Consider the following 19,967-nt stretch of genomic DNA (forward strand, 5'->3'; position numbering starts at 1 on the left):
TGCTGAAGAGGTTTGAGTTATGATCAAAAATAAAGGAGGACATATGAAGCATTAAAAAGTAAAAGATATAAATATCAGTAATGAAAGGTAAACTCACTTGTGTTGCATTGGGCTCCTACTGTGGGCCCTGTAGTTTAATATAGCAACTCTAAACTGTTAGTTTTTAATTTTACAGAAGAGCAACTATGCTACTGTTCAACTTACAAGTGATGCAATTAATACAAGATGATACAGTTTAGGATAATTTTTAATGTCTGTGATATTGCACAGGGGTGCATTCACTTCTGGTACTGTAAATTCAGGACATGTACAGTATAAATTCTAAAAGTGCATTTCTAGAAAAATAGTAGTAGCTAAAATACAATGAAGTGATAACTGTACGGTATTACAAATGATTTATTTCAACCATTTTTGACTAGATGATCATGATAATTTCAACACAAATATGCCATGCAAACTAATTAAGTGCAAGATCATCACATTGCAAATTCTGATTTGAGCTGTGTAGTAAAATATTTTCACTATCATTTTCTGTGCTTCTGTGAAATCTTTTTGTCTGAGCTAAAGGTAAGACGTCACAAAAACGAAACTTTAAAAATGTCAGGTGTTCTTTAATTTAAAACTATTCATAAATATTTAATTATTTTTTATATATGACACCTCTGTATACAACTACTGTATAGTTTCAATATTTCAAATATATAAAGAAGAGGGGTCAGATGAGATGCAAATGTAATCTGTACTTCATGAAACATTTTATGTGCAAAGATGTGCAGTGTTTGAAAGTGTTGATGTGAATAATGCAACAGCGACACCTATTGGCAGCCTTGCAAATGTTCACCGATCAGATATAACGTTATGACCACGTGCCTAATATTGTGTTGGTCCCCTTTGTTTTGCTAAAACTCCTCTGACTCAGTGGGACATGGACACAGGGTCTCTGGGGATGTCTTGTGGCACCGGGATGGTGGCAGTGAAGTCCACAACTGCAAGGGAATAGGATGGAAGCAATATGAAATAAGCCTGCATATTTTGCCGTTGAAAATATCTTGATTGGTTAAGTCTAAATGTGTGTACAGTTTATTATTTTTTATTGTGATACAGGTGCAGGTGAGTCTAGGGAAACTGGAGGAAGTGTGAAAAGAAGAGCAGAGTCACTCAGGGACTGATTCCAGCAGCAGAACCCTGAACCACAAGTTCGGAAGGAGACAAATGAAGATGGGTCTGTTGATAGTTTTAATTACTTTGCTCGCCCTCATTCACAGGATGTATTTTAATAATACATACATTCTGATGTTGTAAAGAATAGTGTTGGAGATTTGCCCTTTAGCTGATGTTCTCATATTTGTGAAATCTAAGTTGTGATGGAACTGTTTCCTTGCAGAGGAAAAAGAGATGATAGTGTTATTAGAACATGCAACACTTTTTATTCTACTTTTTATTTTTTAAATTTAATATTTTTATTTATTCTTTTATTCAATTTTTAACTTTTGGATATCTGTGAACACTTACTTGAACAGAATATAGATTCTGATATTGTTGTATAGAATAATGTTGGAGATGTGCACTAATGTTGAAATAAATCCTCATTGTGAAGCAACCCTTACCTGCACTGAATTGGAAATATTTTAGAAAAACACACTGAATTACAAGGCTTGACAGAACAGTGCGCTATTGTAGACTTAACATGTAAGGTTATAATTACATGATTTTAATAATAATAATAGGTCGTGATCTAAAGTGGGCCGGTCCGAGGCATGAAACTCCAGGGCTGAAAATGAGTTCCACTCCGGCCCTGGTGGTACATGTCAAACATCCACATGAATGTCAGGACTCAAGGTTTCCCAGCAGAACATGGTATTATAATGAGATGATTGTCATTATTGACTTCACCTGTCAGTAGTCATAATGTTGTGGCTGATCGGTGTATCTGCTGCTGCTGCTGCAAAAATGTTTTCTAATTGTGTGACTCTGATTGTGAGTGCTGCTGCACCCCTAAGTGTTAAAGACTAGGTAGGTGAAGTTCTCTTGCTTGGGTTTGACGCTGAAATTATAGTGTCCAATACGGTTCCTCTGGTAGTAGAAGAGGCAGACAAAGCTAATGATAAGGAAGATTAATAGGCAGATTCCAAGACAGGAGAAGCCGACTATTTGGAGAGCGCCGATTTCTTCCTCCACGGACTCTGCGAGAATATACGCCACATTAGAAATGGCAAGTGAAAAGAAAAATAAAGAAAATTACTGTTATGTTCCATGCTGAAGAGGTTTGACATTTAGCTGATTATAAATAGCCAAATAGTGACAAGATTCTACAAAGACTGATATTTTAATGAGGATTAGGATTCAAGTTTATTAGCATCAACTGAGTACAATGAACAGGAATCTTTTAACACGTTCCAGCTTGTTAGGTAGCTGGGATCAGGGGGCAGGGTCAGTATTGATAAGGTGTCTCTGGAGCAGCCTCAAGAACTCAGCAGTGACACCTCAGCAGTGTTCGAGCTTGAAACCCAAACCTTCTGATCAGTAACCCAGAGTCTGAACTCAGCCCCCACCACCCTCACTGCTGACCCTTACATAAACTCTCTCACTCAGACACTCCCAAAATTATCACTAATAAGTGTATCATTAAAACAACTGAATTCAAATGAACAGATCTCTAATGTATTTCAGGAAGTTGACAGTTTTTGAAACGTCTGTTTTCCATCACGCTAAATGAGTTTTCCTTTCTACCAGACTAATAACAGACACAGCAACACAACTGACTTCATTCAGCAGCTAGCTGGCTCATTCAGATTTTTGAATACAGAGCTAGTCGAGTTTAATATGGAGACTGGAGTCTTTAAACACATTTCTTCTTTTAGAAAAGGCCACTGTGTCAGAGGGAGAGGCTCAAGAGTCATCATAAATTCATTTTGACTTGAAGTGATGCACAGAAAAGGCATACAGTGGAAAAATATTCACATTTTAATGCACATCCAGCTAGACTCAAATGGCTTGGAGCAGACAGAGTTATACTGTATAGAAGGGCTCACCTTCATCTGACTTGAATATAGGCCCAAAAGAGTCAAATGCTGTTCCAACCGTTTTCGCAGAACGTGCTGTTCTTTGTAGACAGTCCTGCAAGAAAGTATGACAATATCATGTATTATTATATATTCTTTAAATATTCCAACAACAGTCCTTGTTCTTTTATACTCTGCAAGGCTTAATGTGGCTTTTGTGGAGTAGAAAGTACTCACAGGTACACAGGTATCTGATCCGATCTGGATGCAGATCTGAACCTGGCAGTGCAGATAGATCACATTCAGGTTGACGATAGAGAATATCTGAACGGACACGCGGGACGTGCTGGAGTTCCCGTTGATCAGCACTTTGGTGTATGAGTTCATGGAACAGCTGTGGAGACATAAACAACTGACTGAAAACAGAACTTTGACTTGCTTTATTTATAATACTAGTCAATTTCAGACTGCAGTTTGTAGAATCATCTCTGTACATAGACAGCTGTCAGAGTAGGTAGCTGTATATTTAATCAATTATGTCACCTCAGCTCGATGTTTTTGCAGAAACCATTAACACCGAGTTAGTTGTTGCACTTAACAATTTGCTAATGTTGATGCCGCTATTTCTTTTTGAGATGTTGCACTGAAGTAAATCTAATTTGAACTGAAGTGCTTCTAGCTGTGAATCAGTAAATGTCTTCCTGCTAACATGGGTGCAGAGTTGTTCCTGTGGAGCAGATGATGTCATATTTTCCATCTCTCTGTCATTTAACCTTAACGTCCCACAGGAGGGAAATCTATTGTTTTTCTTGTGTTTTGTGGTTGTTGTAAACTTAAAGGTTTTTAAAAAAGAAAAAAAAAAGCTGTTACGACGCTTAGATGTTTTCTTGTGCCATTCGTCAAGCCCCCCACATAGTTAGCCTTCTTAGCTTTACAAGTGAGAAAGAATTTGACCCAGGAGCTATGTGACATCGAAGTAACCAATAGTCTTCTAACCTCAAACTGTGATTGACAGCTCTGGCTGGCACATGCTGACACATGCAGAGAGATTCGTCCTGAAGTAGACAACATTGATTTACGGAGCAAAACAGCCTATTTTGAACAGGGCTAAAGGCAGAGGTTATACAGTCATGATGAAATGAACAATCAGACACACTGTGGGGACATGTGACACTTTGATTCATTTCCTGAAAAGGGACACAATATAGAATCTTTAAGACCAAATTGGTTCAAATTGGTCAAGTATATATACACTTATATAAGTATATAAGCACTGTACAAAAGGATATTAAGATTTTGGACATTTTTGAAAATATTTAGACACTTATTTGCACTTGAACCAAACTAGAAAATCAGTACTGTTGTTCAGTCTATACAGCAAATACAAAGAGAGAGTAGGTAGCTTGTTTAGCTTAAAACTTTAGTTTGAAATTTGAACTTTATGCTGAAGTTTGAAGCAATCTGCTTACACAGCATATTAAAGACCTTCTACATATTAGGCCAATTAAAGAACATGCAAGGTTTCACAAACCTTTTCTATTTAGATCTGGTAGCGCTAGTTACATCAATTGCATTAGAATTCTATTTTGAAAAACATTACAGGAGCTCCAGATTAATTATTTGAAAAATTATTTGAAAAACCTGCAGAAGCTGAAAACATGCTTGCAATAGTTTCATTTTTTTTTATCATAATCTGTGGACACGGGTTGATTTTTTAAAATCATTTTTTTAACTTGCAATAGCAAAACAGTAACTATCCTGTTTTCCCAAGAGACAGGAAAATAATGAACTTATTATCGTTATATAACAGATAAAATGAAATTTCATATACTTAATGTTATGAAATTTGAATGGCAGAGGTCTGTTATCACACTATATGCTAATCAAGTGACTGCATTTGGGATTCTGGCCCCTTGAACGAGCTTTTCCAAAGTAATGGTAACAGTAATGGTAGCAACATAAGTAAAATGAAGTACTATCTATAATTAGGGTGGGAGAATGAGCAATATTATGGCGCATGTAGCTAAAAATAGTGACAGTGGTGCAGCAGGAACAGACCTGTTCTCCAGGAAGGCGTAGCTGTAGGTGTCTGCAGGGCTTCGGCTGGGAGTGGCCCAGCACTTGTTAATGACTACTTTAAGCTGCTCTGAGGAGGTGTTGAGTTTGACTTCCACCACCACTGCCTGCTCAGAGGACAAGCTGTAGTTGTAGGGCAGAGGTACTGAACCGTTCATCAGCTGTACAGTCACCTGGAATGACCCCAAGCCCATGATGACATCTTTTATCATGTCATACCTGCAGATGGAGGACAAAATGTGTACAGCCTGAATATAGCTGGGATGCACTGCAAAACTGAGTTACACAGAACAAGATTCAGGAGATCTGTTGCTATTTTCCTGTGTTGAATATATGCTGGTGACGGACCGATGAGACACCCAGAATCTTTTCTAATACAGCACCATGTTATAATTTGCTTTTATTTCACTTAAAAGTAATGCTGGAATTTTTTAAGTAAATGTTTAGCATTCCCGGACTGGGCCTGGGATCTTTCTGTGTGGAATTTGCATGTTCTCCCTGTACATGCATGAGTTTTCTGTGGGTACTCCAGCTTCCTCCCACAGTCCAAAAACATGCTCAGGTTAATTGCTACTTTTAAATTGTCCGCAAGTGTGAATGTGATGTTGTCTCTATATGTAGCCCTGTGATACACTGGTGACCTGTCCAGGGTGTCCCCTGCCTTCACCCTAAGTCAGCTGGGATAGACTCCAGCCTCCCTGCAACCCTACTGAGGATTAAGTGGTGTATAGATATTGGGTGGATGGATGGATGTTTGGCATTTTATTAACTTGCTTTCCAAGAGATAAATGACCAGACTGAAACTGAGCTGTGTGGCATACTATGTGGGTGCTTTCTAAAACCTATACTACCACAGATTTAGTATATTCCAGTACATAGTATGTCAGATGTCGTACGCCAAAAATAACAAGTGTCCTACTGCTGGTCTCCTTTTGCAGTATGCTAGTCAGCTTTTCTGGCCAATCTGACCCACAATCCTCTGCAGTGGAAGATGCATCACATACATCATTGTGGACAGATGGCAGCTCACTTCACAGAACAGATTGCGATGTAAATATGAGCAAGATGATTCAAGCTTGAGGTGCAATATTATGATGAAGTAGTTTGTAGTAGTGGTATGTCACAATTACAACAGCCTGTACTATGGGAGGACAGATGCAGTATGTACTGAAGGAGATAGAAAAAGTATGTGATTTGGAACACTGGATATTTTCAATTGCAGCCACACTGCAGTTGTTTAGTTTAGCATAACAAAAAGACAGTAAACAGGGAGAATCTGCTAGCCAAGTTTTGTTGGGGGAAAAAAACACTAAAACATAAAACATAAAACACATTGTATGAGGTGTGGTATATACGTGTGAGTGCAGACGTGCATGGTCTGTTTGTGTTGACCATGTGATAGACTGGTAACCCGTCCAGGTTTCGTCCAGTGTCAGGTAGGTAGGCTCCTTTCTAAAATGTTACATGATTGGTCTAAGGGCTTAAGCATGCTTTTTAGTGGAGTGCAGAGTTGCAGTCAAATAGTTTGCTTAGTTTAGTTTGCTTAGGAAAAAAGTTAGTATTTAAGTGACTGCCATGATAAGAGCTGGTCAAATGATCTAAATGTTAAAGAAAGGTGCTCTCATTCTTATCTCCTTTAGCATAGGATACAGTGGACCATCGTTTACGAATGGAAAGCAGATAATGTCGTTCCATAGTTCTTTGAAGCAGCAACCTTCAAAGAAATGCACTTTTTTATCATTTATTTATGTGCAGGGATTATTTTGCAAAGTGCTCAAGCATGCTGAGTAATGAAAATGATGAGTGACGCATACCCCATGGAGCTAAAGTCAGCAGAGATAAGCATGCTCTTCATGTAGGTACACATGATGGGGACTTCCAGCAGTTTTGTGGGCACTTCCACTGCTCCGCCTGGTGAGGTATACGGATCCATGGTGTTGAACAGGGTAACAGATGCTGTGTAGTAGGTCTCGTTCTAAAATACCAGATGTTGGAGGCAGACTTTGTTTCAGTTATATCACTATATATAAATATATATTTATAAATATAAAAGTTTCAAAACTCACATGCACAAGCCGAGTGTCACATTCATTCCATGCCACAGTCAGCTGGACATGAGTATCATTGCCTCCATTCACGCCACATCCCCGCATGCCTAAGTAGAGGGCGCTCTCCTGGATCTTGGAGCTCAAAAGAAAATCTTTTGCCATTGTCACAGTGATGGCAGCAACTCTGCACTGGACTGAAAGGGACCCTCGCATAGAGCCATTGTTGGCAACTCTCGGGGTAGTAGTGGTTGTTGGGGTATTAGTGGTGGTTGTTGGGGTGGTAGTGATGGTTGTTGGGGTGGTAGTGGTGGTTGTTGAGGTGGTATTGGTGTTTGTTGGGATGGTAGTGGTGGCTGTTGGGATGGCACTGGTAGTGGTTGTTGGCATGGTAGTGATTGTTGTTGGGTTATAAAGGGTAATTGTCGGGGTAGTAGTAATGGTTGTAGGGGTGATAGTGGTGGTTGTTGGCTTGGTAGTGGTGGTTGTTGGGGTGATAGTGGTGGTTGCTGGGGTGGTGGTGGTTGTTTGGGCGGTAGTGGGTACTGTGGCAGCAGTAGTCATTACAAGAGCAGTAACAATTGCTGTAGTCGTAGAAGTTGTTGTTAGGGTCATACTGGTTGTTGGGGTAAAATTGATGCTGGTTGTTGGGGCAGTAGTAGTTACTGCAGGGGCAGTAGTGGTTGTTGTTGGAGCGGCACTGGTTGTTGGGGCAGAAGTAGTCACTGGGGTAGTAAAGGCAGTTGTAGGGGTAGCAGTGGTGGTCACTGGGGTGGAAGTCGCTGTTAGGGTACTAATGGTGGTTACTGGGGCAGTAGTGACAATTGTAGGTGGGGCAGTAACTGTCATTGTTGGGGCAGAAATTGTTGGCGTACTAGTGGTAGTTGTTGGGGCTGTATTAACAATCGCATGGACAGTAGTAGCTGTTGGGGAAGAGGAAGCTGTTGGAATACTAGGGGTGGTTGTTGGGATAACAGTGGTGCTTGTTGGGGCAGTAGTGGGTTTTGTTGGTGCAGGAGTGGGGTTTGTAGTGGTAGAGATAGTGGTATCTTGAGCACTGGTTGAGATTGTTGTGGAAACTGTTTCACTTGTTATAATGACGGTGGCTATCGCTGGAGTAATTATGGTGGTTATGGCTGGATCACTGGTTGAAGGTTTTAACTGAGAGACAGGAGTGGTGCTGGCTGTAGAAAATATTGATGCTGTCAGTGCTGGTGTCGTTGGCTCCAGAGTAGCAATTGCTGCACAAAACAAGACACACAGAATGCAAAGAAATTCTGCTACTGTTGATGCAAATCATATACGTAAGATTAACCTTTCCCACTGCGACACTATGAGACTCTACCTTGACAGGCTCGTCCAGGCCTTTCTGGATTGTTGTCTGTAAATCCATCCTGACAAACACACATGTAGGAGGCCCAAATGTTTATACATGTTGCCCAGAAGGAGCAGTCATTCTCCAGAGAAGCACATTCATTAAAATCTGCAATAAACAAATAAAATAGGGTCAGTAAGTGAGGTTTTATATTGATGCTTGTTATCTGTTGATTTTTAAAATTTCTGTTCTTCAAACATGAATAGCTCTATTCACTGTATTCACCAGTGGTGAGGACACAGACATAAATTTTGGATGGACTTCAGCAGATGATGAAAATTACGTCAGAGAGACTCTTACATGCCCACAAGGGAGTATAATCAAGGCTTGAAGCTTCCCCCAGTACTACAGAAGGTCGAGGACCGCAAGTGTCAGTTCCTTCTCTGTGATGCAGGAAGTAGCATCGTAGGCACTTATTTCATCTAATATCCTTTAATTTTGCTAGATGAAACTGCAGCCAGGTCGCAGTGCCATGCCTTTCTTGTTAAACATTTGATTTGAATGGAACAAAGTACTGATACAAAATGAGCAAAGAAGAGAAACCCACGAGTGAGGAGGATCATCCTTCAGCATAGATGCAGGAGACTTGGCTTGTGCAGTGATCTACTAAGTTCAAGAAACCCCCTCATGTAATTCTTGGTTAGCGATCACATCTTCTGCTTGAACGTGCAGGCCAAATCCTTCGCTGTGATCAGCCAGATCAGGTGGCTGGCTGGGCGGCTGTTTCAGATCACAGTTGTTCTGCAGAGATGTCCCAGTGGGAAGATGCAGTAGGCAGGTGGAGGATCGAGGTCCACACACACCTAACTGTTTTCACAAGCTGCATTGCACTAACCATGACCAACTAACCTAAACTAACTTTGAAATGTAAACTCAAACTTTGCTAGAAGATACACTTCCAGGTAATGTGCACCACCATTCAAAAATTTGGGGTCACCCAGGCAATTTCATGTTTTCCACGAAAAGTCACACTTTTATCCCAGTGCTAACATAATTGCACAAGGGTTTTCTAGTCATCAATTAGCCTTTCAACACGGTTAGCTAACACAATGTAGCATTAGAACACAGGAGTGATGGTTGCTGGAAATGGGCCTCTGTACCCCTATGGAGATATTCCATTAAAAATCAGCCATTTCCCGTCACAATAGTCATTTGCCGCATTAACAATGTCTAGACTGTATTTCTGATTCATTTAATGTTATCTTCATTGAAAAACAGCTGCTTTTCTTTCAAAAATAAGGACATTTCTAAGTGACCCCAAACTTTTCAACGGTAGTGTATACCTACCAACAAAAAACAAAACAAAAACAACAACACATGGTTAGAACAAATAATAGAAAGAGACATACCATTAATACTTGTGTTGTTTTCATCCACAGTGTATTGGGAGATGTTCATCAGAGAGTGCAGCAGCGCCGTGGACACATTACTTATGTTTTGGCTTTGACTTGGGGTGAATATTATGGTGAAGTTGACCACCACACTGCCAGGGGAGAAGCCTCTGATCTCGATTTTGACCTGGCCTGAATCTACCATGCTCCTCATCTCTGGAGAGAAAGACTGATAGAGCTGTTGTTGACAGATGAAACAGGCCTTGGGTCAGAATTATATGCAACAGAAGTGTTTGAAGCCTCTCACATCAACGATCACATTCAGTGACTGGATAACTCTTGGAACACACCAACCTCTTCTAAAATGGTTGCAGTGAGGTTTCTGTAGGCCTGGCTGCTGGTATTATGGAGGTCAGCAGTGAACTGGATGTTGGTAAGTCGTGCTGTGGCGTCAAGAGTCTGAGCATCTACAAAGAAAAGCCTTATTATGAACCACAGTAACCACAATTGAATGTCAGCCTTCTGAACAAAGAAGAGTCTATTGGTTAAAAATACTTTTTTCTTTTGAAGTATTTTTTTTCATCGCATATTAATCTTCAAGGGCAATTAAATTATATCTTAGGGCAGTGATGAGTGACTACATCTGATCTTATTTTCAAAAACATAATCAGATTCTTCTTTTGAGTCTCTGGCAAAATACATTTACAAAACAAAACAGAGCGTGAAAAAATGAGGATTCCTCATTTTCTCACAGTGAAGATCAATCCAAAATTCAGCCTGATGTTTGGCAATAATTTAATTAAACAGATGTTTTTATCCTAACTGTAATGTTATACCAATAGGTTATTATGTAAATCATTGTGGATAAATGTAATAATTTTCTGTAAACCTGAACATGTACCCCAGATTGGTATGTCCATGCTACTAATGTACATGATAAAACAGAGATCGGAAAATCAAAGCCACTATAACAATAAATTCTTACCAGTTTTGACCGACATATGAAGGGTGACTCCGTCACTTCCACAGGCATGGGGAGTGACAGAAACATGGTAGAGCATTGCAGGCTGCAGTCCCTTCACCTCTATCATGGTCTGCCTGGTTTCCCAAGAAAGGATGACCTTTGAGTCCTTGCTTAGAACAACCTTGTGAGTCTGGTTTGTCTGAGACTGGGTGGACCAGCAGACAGAGAAAGAGGTTCCAGTGACATTAGCTGCCAGTAAGCTGCTGATGCTCGGAGGAGCTGGAAGGTTGTAGGTGGGTAGAAGCATACAAAACAGGACTTATCATTCATTAATGGTGGTTCAGGAAATACTTTCACATTCACTGGGAAAGACACTTAATTACTTTCGTGCCGAGAATTATGTAAAAGAAAAAAAAAATATCACTATAGAATCTGTATGGTTATTATTAGGGTTTTGCCCCCAGGCAGTAAGCTTAGACAGCAATAGCAAAGCCCTTCAAAAATAATTAATGTAACACTCTGTGCAGTGTATGGCGCTGGGTTCATATTTACTGTAACTTGAAGATATCTACAGCTAAAAATATCACCCAGTTGATGAATTTAAATGCACTTCATGCTCATCTGCATGTTTGAAATTATATGCTTTTGACAAAGCCAAATATTCTCTCTTATTGTAATGTTTTTTAGACACAGAATCTGATACTGTGGCTTCAGGATGCATAGATTCTAAGTAGACATGAGGTGGAAATCGAACATTTCTTACGACATGTGGTTGTTGGCAGAAGTGACTCCACAGTTGAGCTCATGCTGGTGTTAGGTGGAGAACTGGTCCATAGCTGAGCATGCGAGGAATTATAAGGGACAGAGGTTGTATTAGTCAGAGCTGTTGTCATGCTGTTCTCAGAGGAGTTGAAGATGCCCGTGAAGTTGTTGCCTGGAGGCTCCTGTGTGGTGTTGGAAGCTGGGGTGAAGGCTGTGTTGGTAAGAGGAGGGTAGGTGAGCAGAGGCTCTGTGGTTGATTCCCTGACGTCAGCTGGGAACAGCAAATACAAGTGGATGTTAAAATCAAGCCTTCAGATGTAAAATATTAATGCATCCTGCCAGCTGGGTGGGTCCAGCCAGCTACACTGTTTTGTTTAGCAGGTGACTCACAGAGCGACTGTACATAAATTACACATACCGCTTACTTGTGTACATTGGCTGACATTTGAGGAATCTAGAGACTTCTCCCAGCCTCCATGTGAGGTTTGTTGTGCTAACAGAAAGTTGCCTTTTTCGAAACTAACCACAATTTCCTGGTTCAAGCAGCTTTGACTGTCTTGAGGAACTACCCGGCACATGTGGCAGCCTCCTATTGTGCATCAGCTTCATTTTAAGGCGGTGGTTTGTTCCCTGCAACTTTGTTTGTGCCAAAGATGAGGTTCTGTAACCTCCCTCCTTCTAGCAGTATCAGAGCATGTCTTTGCTCCTTGTTACTGCATGTGTCACACACTTGTCAGCGTAGGTGTTCAGCTTCCCCCCCCCCCCACTGTGTTTTAAGATTTGGTTCTTTCTTTGAATTTTTCACTTTTAGTACACTGATGTGACCCTGATGAGAGAGAGAAATGTTTTTCAACAATATCATAATTTACCTTAAAAGAATTTCAGCTCAATTGTCCGTCAGCTGTCTTCAACTCTGGTTGTGTATATCAACTCCTTTAAGTTCTTGCAGCACTTAAACTATAGCATTTTCTACACAGTTACAAAAAATACCAAAAACACATGTAACCATCGTGTAGAATGATAAGATCTACACACTTCTCTATCAATACATCTTCAAAGAACATGTGAAACTGAAACTACCTTTATACAACTGCTTGTGCACCAACTTTATTTAACCTCTTTGACCTCAGCCTGCAGTCTGTCTTTGTCAATTAAACCTGTGTGGGACTTTCCTGCACATGATGCAGGAAACCCCACGTTATATGTGCTTTCCTCTCAGGGACTGGGCAGCTTGCAGTCATTGATTCAACTATGAATTCTACATGATATCAAAGAGAGCCTAAAGACAATATGAGGACATTTGTCCAAAAGCTAAAGATGAACTGGAAGTGGACCTTTCAACAGGGTGAACTAGCAAATCCACTAATGGTTCAAAAAATACAAATGGACAGTAAAGTCTAGTTAAAGCCCAAATTGGAATCCCATTTTAATGTCACAGGGGAATTTGAAGCAGGCAATATATGTTAGAAAATCCTCGAATATCTTGCAACTGAAGGAATTTTGCAGGATAAACGACCTCAGAATCTGGTCGTTCAGCTGAAAGAGGCAATAAGAGTGTCAAATGCCAGATAAGAATATTATGTATGGTGATAATTTCATTCTTTATTCATTCAATAAAGGACCGAAAAGCGTTTTTCCTTGTGGTGCTGTTCAAGGAAGATAAAATATTTGCTTGTACAAAAATATCCATCCATCCATTATCTATATACCGCTTAATCCTCATTAGGGTTGTGGGGTGGGAGGCTCGAGTCTGTCCCAGCTGACTTAGAGTGAAGGCAGGGGACAACCTGGACAGATCACCAGTCTATCACATATAGAGACAAACAATCACACTCACATTCACACCTACAGACAGTTTAGAGATAACAATTAACCTCAGCATGTATTTGGACTGTGAGAGGAAGTGAGAGAACTTGGGGAGAACATGCAAACTCCATGCAGAAAGATCTCAGGCCCATGCCAGGATACACACCGGGAATCTTATAGCTATGAGGCGACGATGCCAACCTCTGAGCCACTGTGCAGCCCTGTACAAATATACACTGTCGTTCAAAAGGTTGGAGTCACATACAAATGTCATGATTTTTGAAGGAAAACCATTTTTTTTCAATGAAGATAACAATAAGCTATTCAGAAATACAGTCTAGACATTTGTAATGTGGTAAATGACTATTCTAGCTGGAAATGGCTGAGTTTTAATGGAATATCTCCATAGGGATACAGAGGAACATTTCCAGCAACCATCACTCCTGTGTTCTAATGCTACATTGTGTTAGCTAATGGTGTTGAAAGGCTCATTGATGATTAGAAAACTCTTGTGCAATTATGTTAGAACATGAATAAAAGTGTGAGTTTTCATGGAAAACATGAAATTGTCTGGGTGACCCCAAACTTTTGAACGGTAGCGTATATTACCCAGAAGTGTTTCTTCTAGCAAAGTTTGAGTTTACATTTCAAAGTTAGTTCGGGGGACCCCAAAGTTTTGGTAGTGTATATTAAAAAAAAACAAACAAACTTATTTTTCAACATAAATGTTAAAAAGGTATTACTGGCTAGGATCATACGACTATATTTTTGATTTGTCACTATGTCACATTGACCTACACCTTGGCGTTTGCAGGGCAGTCAGTGGGCTTAAAGAAGCATCATATTATTTCAGCAATACAAAACATGCTACAAATTTAAAGGTTGATGTACTCTTCTTTTTCATTATGTACCGATCTCTGAATACACCATTTTAGGCTGTATTATAAATTCTTAAAGCATCATGATAATTTTTACAAGAATGTGTGACTGAAAAATATGTAATGATTTATCCACATTATTTGCATTATTTATAAAGTTTACCATCTTATTAGTCTTGCATAATGTAAGGTATGCTCACGTCATATAACACATCAAAGGTATATATAGTGGAGGAGTGAAAAAAGGTTTCTATACAGTGTATTTTGTACATTTAAATTTACTATTACATTTTAACTCACCACAGTTTACCAAGGGGTAAATGATAAATAATAAATGTTTTCATCACATGCACACACACCTGTACAGTTGGCTCCAGGGTTACTTGGATCAACATCAGTATATCCTTGGTGGCAGACACACTGATAGGATCCCACTGTGTTGTTACAGTGGGCCTGAAGGGAGCACCGACGAAGAGCCCAGTGTGCACACTCATCTACATCTGCAGACATATGAGGGGTTAGATGGGAATCACTACATGTGTGCGGTTTTGAATGAAGGTTGTGTTTCTTTGAGGTGTAATGATGACCAATTGTAATGTGAAAGTTTTTTAAAAAACTAAATAAATGGCAACCAAGAAGCATCATTAAAAGATAATGACATAGATTTTGAAATTATACACACAAAATCTATAAGCATGTAAAGGTTTCAGCTAGGAATGTTCAAATGCCATGTGCGAGTCACACTTGACTCACGTGTCTCCGTTCTATCGTTAATTTAAAAGGCTGAGTGATTCAGATGTGTCTAAAAATAAGAACATTATTACACTGAGAGCTAGAGATGAATTAAAGCCTACAGAGTAGAGGAGGAAATTCATTATCTGTGAGAGAACCTATTAGGAGTCAGCTTGATGTGTGTGCGTAATGGGAAGCTTGTCTTTTGTGCAAATGTAACAAGTATGACTGATTTATGATGAACATCTCTCTCTCTCTCTCTCTCTGTGTGTGTGTGTGTGTGTGTGTGCGTGCGTGCGTGCATGCGTGCATGCGCAATCGCTCTGTTATTTTCCGCTATTGCAGGAAACATCCCACAGATGACTGTCACTCAAACAGAAGTGGTGGGAGAAGGAAACTGTGGTGCGTCTGAGTCATTTTTTCCTGAACGCCGTGTTCTCTGCCACATGATTCATTCTCGACAAGAATACACACTCTACAAGAATGTCATTCCTCTGAAGAACAAATGTAGCCTCTCAGACAGACATCAATGCTGCCGTACAGAACAACGGTGTCTCCTCACCTCTCACAGTTACAGATGACACCTCCTGTATGTGTTTGAGCAGCAGATGCAGCTTTGATGTGATATTGTGCAGTGGCATAGTGCAGTTGCCGTCTATCAGCAGAGAGGTGGCAGTTCTGTGGGGATGCACTGGCCATGAGTCGAGGTAATAAATGGAAACCTTAGACTGCAAGGCTCCAGTAACCTTTAAAAGACAGTGACAAAAAAATGAACCTATGTGGAAACTAATGACAGAAGATAAATGAGTGCAGAAGTAGCTACTAGAGCAAATATTTACATAGAGTCTTTGGTGATAGCTGACTAGTGATCTTAGCAGCATGGTCTGGATATATGCAATATTCCTCATGACTGTGGTAGAAGTAATTTATCAGTATTAGCGGTAGTATTACCATTGCTTGAAGTATTCTTATGTGATTCAGAAGCCCATCATCCTTGGACATCAGCTGCTGGTAATCTGTCTTCACTGTAACTGTTGCATTCAAATGACATCCTCCATTCGTCCAATAGTTTGCAGAGCCTGAAAGTCAGGTTAAAAGGATGTCCACTGAATTTGCAAAAAAAAAAAAAACCAACAACTTCCAAATGAATGCAGCACCTCCCCTTAAATCACAATGTTGAATTGATTCTGTACATTTAACCATAAACCTGGAGAAAAGATGTGGAAAGAAGTTTAAATTGTGTACTGTTTGTAACTTCATATGTGCATGGGGCTGTATTTTTTCACAATATCTATGAGATTTCACAAAGCGTTTCCCAGCCAGTCTGTTTTCAAGTAACTAACTGAACCTCTGTTACCAGTGACTTCTGGGAAGAGGCATTAGCTCTGTATGATTTTTTAAAAGTTTCACTGTTGTTATTCAGCGGAAAATACAGGTGGGTGGCAAATTAAGAAAAAAGAAAAACATAAAGGGCCTCAGTAAGTTGCTGGGCCATCATGTGCCATTAGAACAGCTTCAGTGCTCCTTCACATTCATTCCCACACACCATTTTTCCAAAAGATATTCTCTAATTTGGTGTCTTGATGATGGTGGTGGAGAAAGCTGTCTCACACTTCGGTCCACTGTCTCTATCAGGAATTGAGTTGGGTTTTAGTTTGGTGACTGTAAAGGCCACAACATATGATTCGAATCATTTTCATCAAACCATTCAGTGAGCCCGCGGGCCCTATAATGGATGGTTTGATTGTCATCCTGGAAGAGACCTCTCCCATCAGGACAGAAATGTTCCCTCAGAGGATAAAGGTGATCACTCAGAACAACTTTGTACTGACTTGCAGTGATCCTTCCCTCTAAGTGAACCCAAACCATGACACCAAAATGCCCACCACAGCATAATAGGGCCACTAGATCACCAGTAGCATGCAAGTTTTTCCATTAATTTGTCACCCTTCTGTAGTTCCAATAAAAACAGCACAGAGTGATGTCTTCAGATTACTGTGGGTTTCTCTCTAGTTTAAGACTGACTTTAACCAATAAACCACACTAATTGTATACTGTGATAATCAGGATGTATACTAACTTGCAGGATCCTGACAGGCAGAGCTGCTGAGTCCCTGGCAGCATTTTTGCCAGCCTGGACAGGCTATATCCAACTCACAGTCCTCAGATCTGGGATATAATCCATCTGCAGTTGGACAGGATCCTGGCTTGGCAGCAAACTCAGCACTCCTGTTTACAGCTTCATTCAAAGGAAATAACATGTTACAGACCATATATTAGTGGCGAGATATTTGTGGCAGTGCAGTCTCTGCACTTCCATCTGGTGTCTTGCACACAGCACCACACGTTGTAAGGTCACACTGAGTGCCTGGACGTGTACAGTATGTGATGCTATATTATCCGATTTTACAGACACAAAGACTCTCCTACAGTCTGAAAAGAAACTAATTTATGCTGTTGTACCGCCCTCACACCCAGAGACAGATAAGTGATGCACAGTACACTCACGTAGGGCACAGTAGCGACCAACTTGTTCGTAGCCATCGCAGCACCTGGTCACCTGCTCAGTCACTGTCTTGTACTCAGTCTGATGCATCAGCATGTAGAGTGTGACTGTACATGTCTTCCAGAGGAGCCAGCCCCCGCAGGGCTTCGACTCGGTGTAGGGGACCTTGTGCACCACCAGGAAACTCACAATCCTTGTTTCATTGTAGGTACAGAGATGGTAGCCAGATGGAGACAGGCTATTACCTAGAATTAAATATATCTTATCAGTTACTGTTTGTTACGTTTCCCTGATAATTGGTCCCTGACTGTATAATAACAAAAAGTTTCATATTTTCAGCTATTAAAATCCTCCTTCATTTTAACTCATCATAAAGTATTAAATACTTAATACAATCAGTGACATCAAAAAGCTGATGATTCTGTTATGACAAGGTGTCAGTTTGATATGAATCTGTCATCGGCATGGAGGCCTACCTTCACGTGCAGTGTATTGTCCCTTATAGAGAGCCAGCAGGGCCGCGGTCACCCAGATGGAGAGCATCCAACTCATTTTTGTAGATCAGAGTCCCAACCATATATTTAACCACCACATTGTACCTGCATGTTTCACTTTGAGGTGATGCTAACTGAATGTTCAGGGTGTATTCAAAGACCAAATCCTCTGTGGCTGTCTTTCTCCTCCCCTCTTTGCACCATCAGTCCCTCATGGACCACAGAGTCATGGCAGACAGCAGGTCAATGATAAATAAATGTTAATAATTAGAAATTTACTTGATTCATTTTTGCAAAAACAAAAACAAAACCAAATTACAATAAGCCAAAGGATTTGATATTCTACACTGCTACAATAAGTGGCAGCATGACAAGCTACAAAATTTGCATATTATTACAAAGAGAAAAGTGCTAGCTTCATATTACTTTCACATAGAAAATCTGACTGCACTTTTATTTTTGTAAAATAAACAAGTTGTCTTTTCACTTGTTCTTTGGCAGTGTCAGTAAACATGTTTGTGATGCTGGGGGAGAGAGATGTGGGATGGGAGGAGTCTGAGTCCCTAATGATTTGGTTTCCACACAGGTAACCATGGCAGTGCCTGCTCGGCTGCTGCCGTTCACAGTCAACTGTGTCAGCCATTAATGTCAAGTAAGGAGGAGTGAGACCTTCCCTGCCATTTTACCACATGTCTTCATTCTCATTATATGAAGTAACAGCAGGATGCTTTGGCTGTCCAAGATATGCTCTATAAAAAGACAACATGGAGACTCTGTGATCACTTTATTAAGTGAATACATGCTCATGTCTGATCAAAGAAAATTCTATAGATCCTCATCATCCTTTTTTAAACATTTCACACGTGTTTCTTACGTCTTATTGATTCATGTAATGGTGCTTCTCTTATAGTAATGAGGTGTGAAAATGGGCCTGATTAATTGTCCGTCAGTCATTAAGTGATAATGACTGGGTACATGTTGGCACGCTGGTGCGTGTGGATACAAAGAGTCAGTTCAGGTTTCTGCACATAAAAGTGTCTACACCACAAAATCTGTCTGCTAGAATACTTTATTGTTGCTGTATTTCTTGTTCTTAATAAAGCTAAAGATTATGAGGTGTGGTGCAGTCATGTCTTCACTGTCACCTGACTGAGCTCATGCAGCTGTTGCCAGGTGCTGTAGCCGACATGACTTTCAGAAAGGGGCCCATACGCCATTTACGTATAACAACAAGTCCCCGCTGAATGCCAATAATGACACAAATCTGCTGCTGTGCTATAGTGGCTTTCTTTCACTCAAGGTCTTAATTAGTTTCATTGGGGTTAGAGGGGCATGTAGTTACATGCATATTATATCAGCTTAAGCCTACTAAAGACAACCTCGACAAGGTAGAACAGATTCTATCATCAGCTGGTTCCCTTCTGGATCATAACAAGCCTGCTGCAAACAATTTTGGCATTTAATTTGACATAAATCTAATTTTTAAGCAGCACACCACAAAGCTTGCATGATATTGTTTTAATCATCATAAAAATATTTCAAAATATGATGTATCTTAACGTTTAAGGACACAGAAATGATCTTAAATGCTTTCATCTCATCTTGCTTAGATTACTCCAGCAGACTTTTACCTGCCTGAACAAAATTTTTCCATTGACTGTAGAATGCATAAAATTAATTTGCCAGAACTGAGAGACCTGATCACATCACTTTGTTTTGTCCTCTTTACACTGGCTCCTGGTATGTTTAAGTATAGATTTTACCAATTACTTTTAAGGCCTTTTGTGGCCTCTCTCCCTGCTATGTCTTTGACGTTTTAGTACTATTAGTACACCCTGGTACCAGAGGTCTTTTGTCTGTTCCAGGGGCCCAGCTCACACTAAAGGGGACAGAGCGTTTGTAGTCGAGGACCCGAAGCTGTGGAACAATCTGATCTCTGAGTCAGCAGCAGCTTTTAAGTCTCTTCTTAAAACATATTTTTATTAGAGAGCTTTTC

The 19,967-nt window shown here is 40.1% G+C and overlaps 1 protein-coding gene across 2 annotated transcripts; it reads right to left on the minus strand.

Annotated features, from left to right (window-relative positions):
• Positions 1-229: 229 nt before the first annotated feature.
• umodl1 (uromodulin-like 1) lies at positions 230-18,117 on the minus strand. 2 transcript variants are annotated; one of them, XM_035952785.2, is made up of 17 exons: positions 17,954-18,116; positions 17,480-17,722; positions 17,052-17,210; positions 15,923-16,050; positions 15,534-15,717; positions 14,599-14,739; positions 11,557-11,826; positions 10,815-11,072; positions 10,184-10,296; positions 9,848-10,067; positions 8,469-8,606; positions 7,145-8,364; positions 6,893-7,053; positions 5,061-5,297; positions 3,240-3,396; positions 3,033-3,117; positions 230-2,183 (listed from the first exon to the last, which is right to left on the minus strand). In XM_035952785.2, the coding sequence occupies exons 1-17, from the start codon at positions 18,027-18,029 to the stop codon at positions 1,996-1,998; spliced, it is 3,978 nt and encodes a 1,325-aa protein (XP_035808678.2). In that variant the 5' UTR covers positions 18,030-18,116; the 3' UTR covers positions 230-1,995. The 2 variants fall into 2 exon arrangements, with proteins under 2 accessions (XP_035808678.2, XP_035808679.2); XM_035952786.2 differs by lacking the exon at positions 14,599-14,739 and having other exon boundaries at positions 17,954-18,117.
• Positions 18,118-19,967: the final 1,850 nt, after the last annotated feature.

The sequence above is a fragment of the Amphiprion ocellaris genome, chromosome 14, assembly GCF_022539595.1.
Source record: "Amphiprion ocellaris isolate individual 3 ecotype Okinawa chromosome 14, ASM2253959v1, whole genome shotgun sequence".
Lineage (NCBI taxonomy): Eukaryota > Metazoa > Chordata > Actinopteri > Pomacentridae > Amphiprion > Amphiprion ocellaris.

What these genes read in the sequence shown, in the direction of transcription:
- umodl1 (XM_035952785.2), bottom strand. Translation starts at nt 18,029, where the DNA reads ATGAGTTGGATGCTCTCCATCTGGGTGACCGCGGCCCTGCTGGCTCTC. An exon ending in TAAGAATACTTCAAGCAATG is followed by an intron (nt 15,718 to 15,922) that starts GTAATACTACCG and finishes TGTCTTTTAAAG; the next exon opens with GTTACTGGAGCCTTGCAGTC. An exon ending in TATATTCAAGTCAGATGAAG is followed by an intron (nt 2,184 to 3,032) that starts GTGAGCCCTTCT and finishes ATATTCTCGCAG; the next exon opens with AGTCCGTGGAGGAAGAAATC.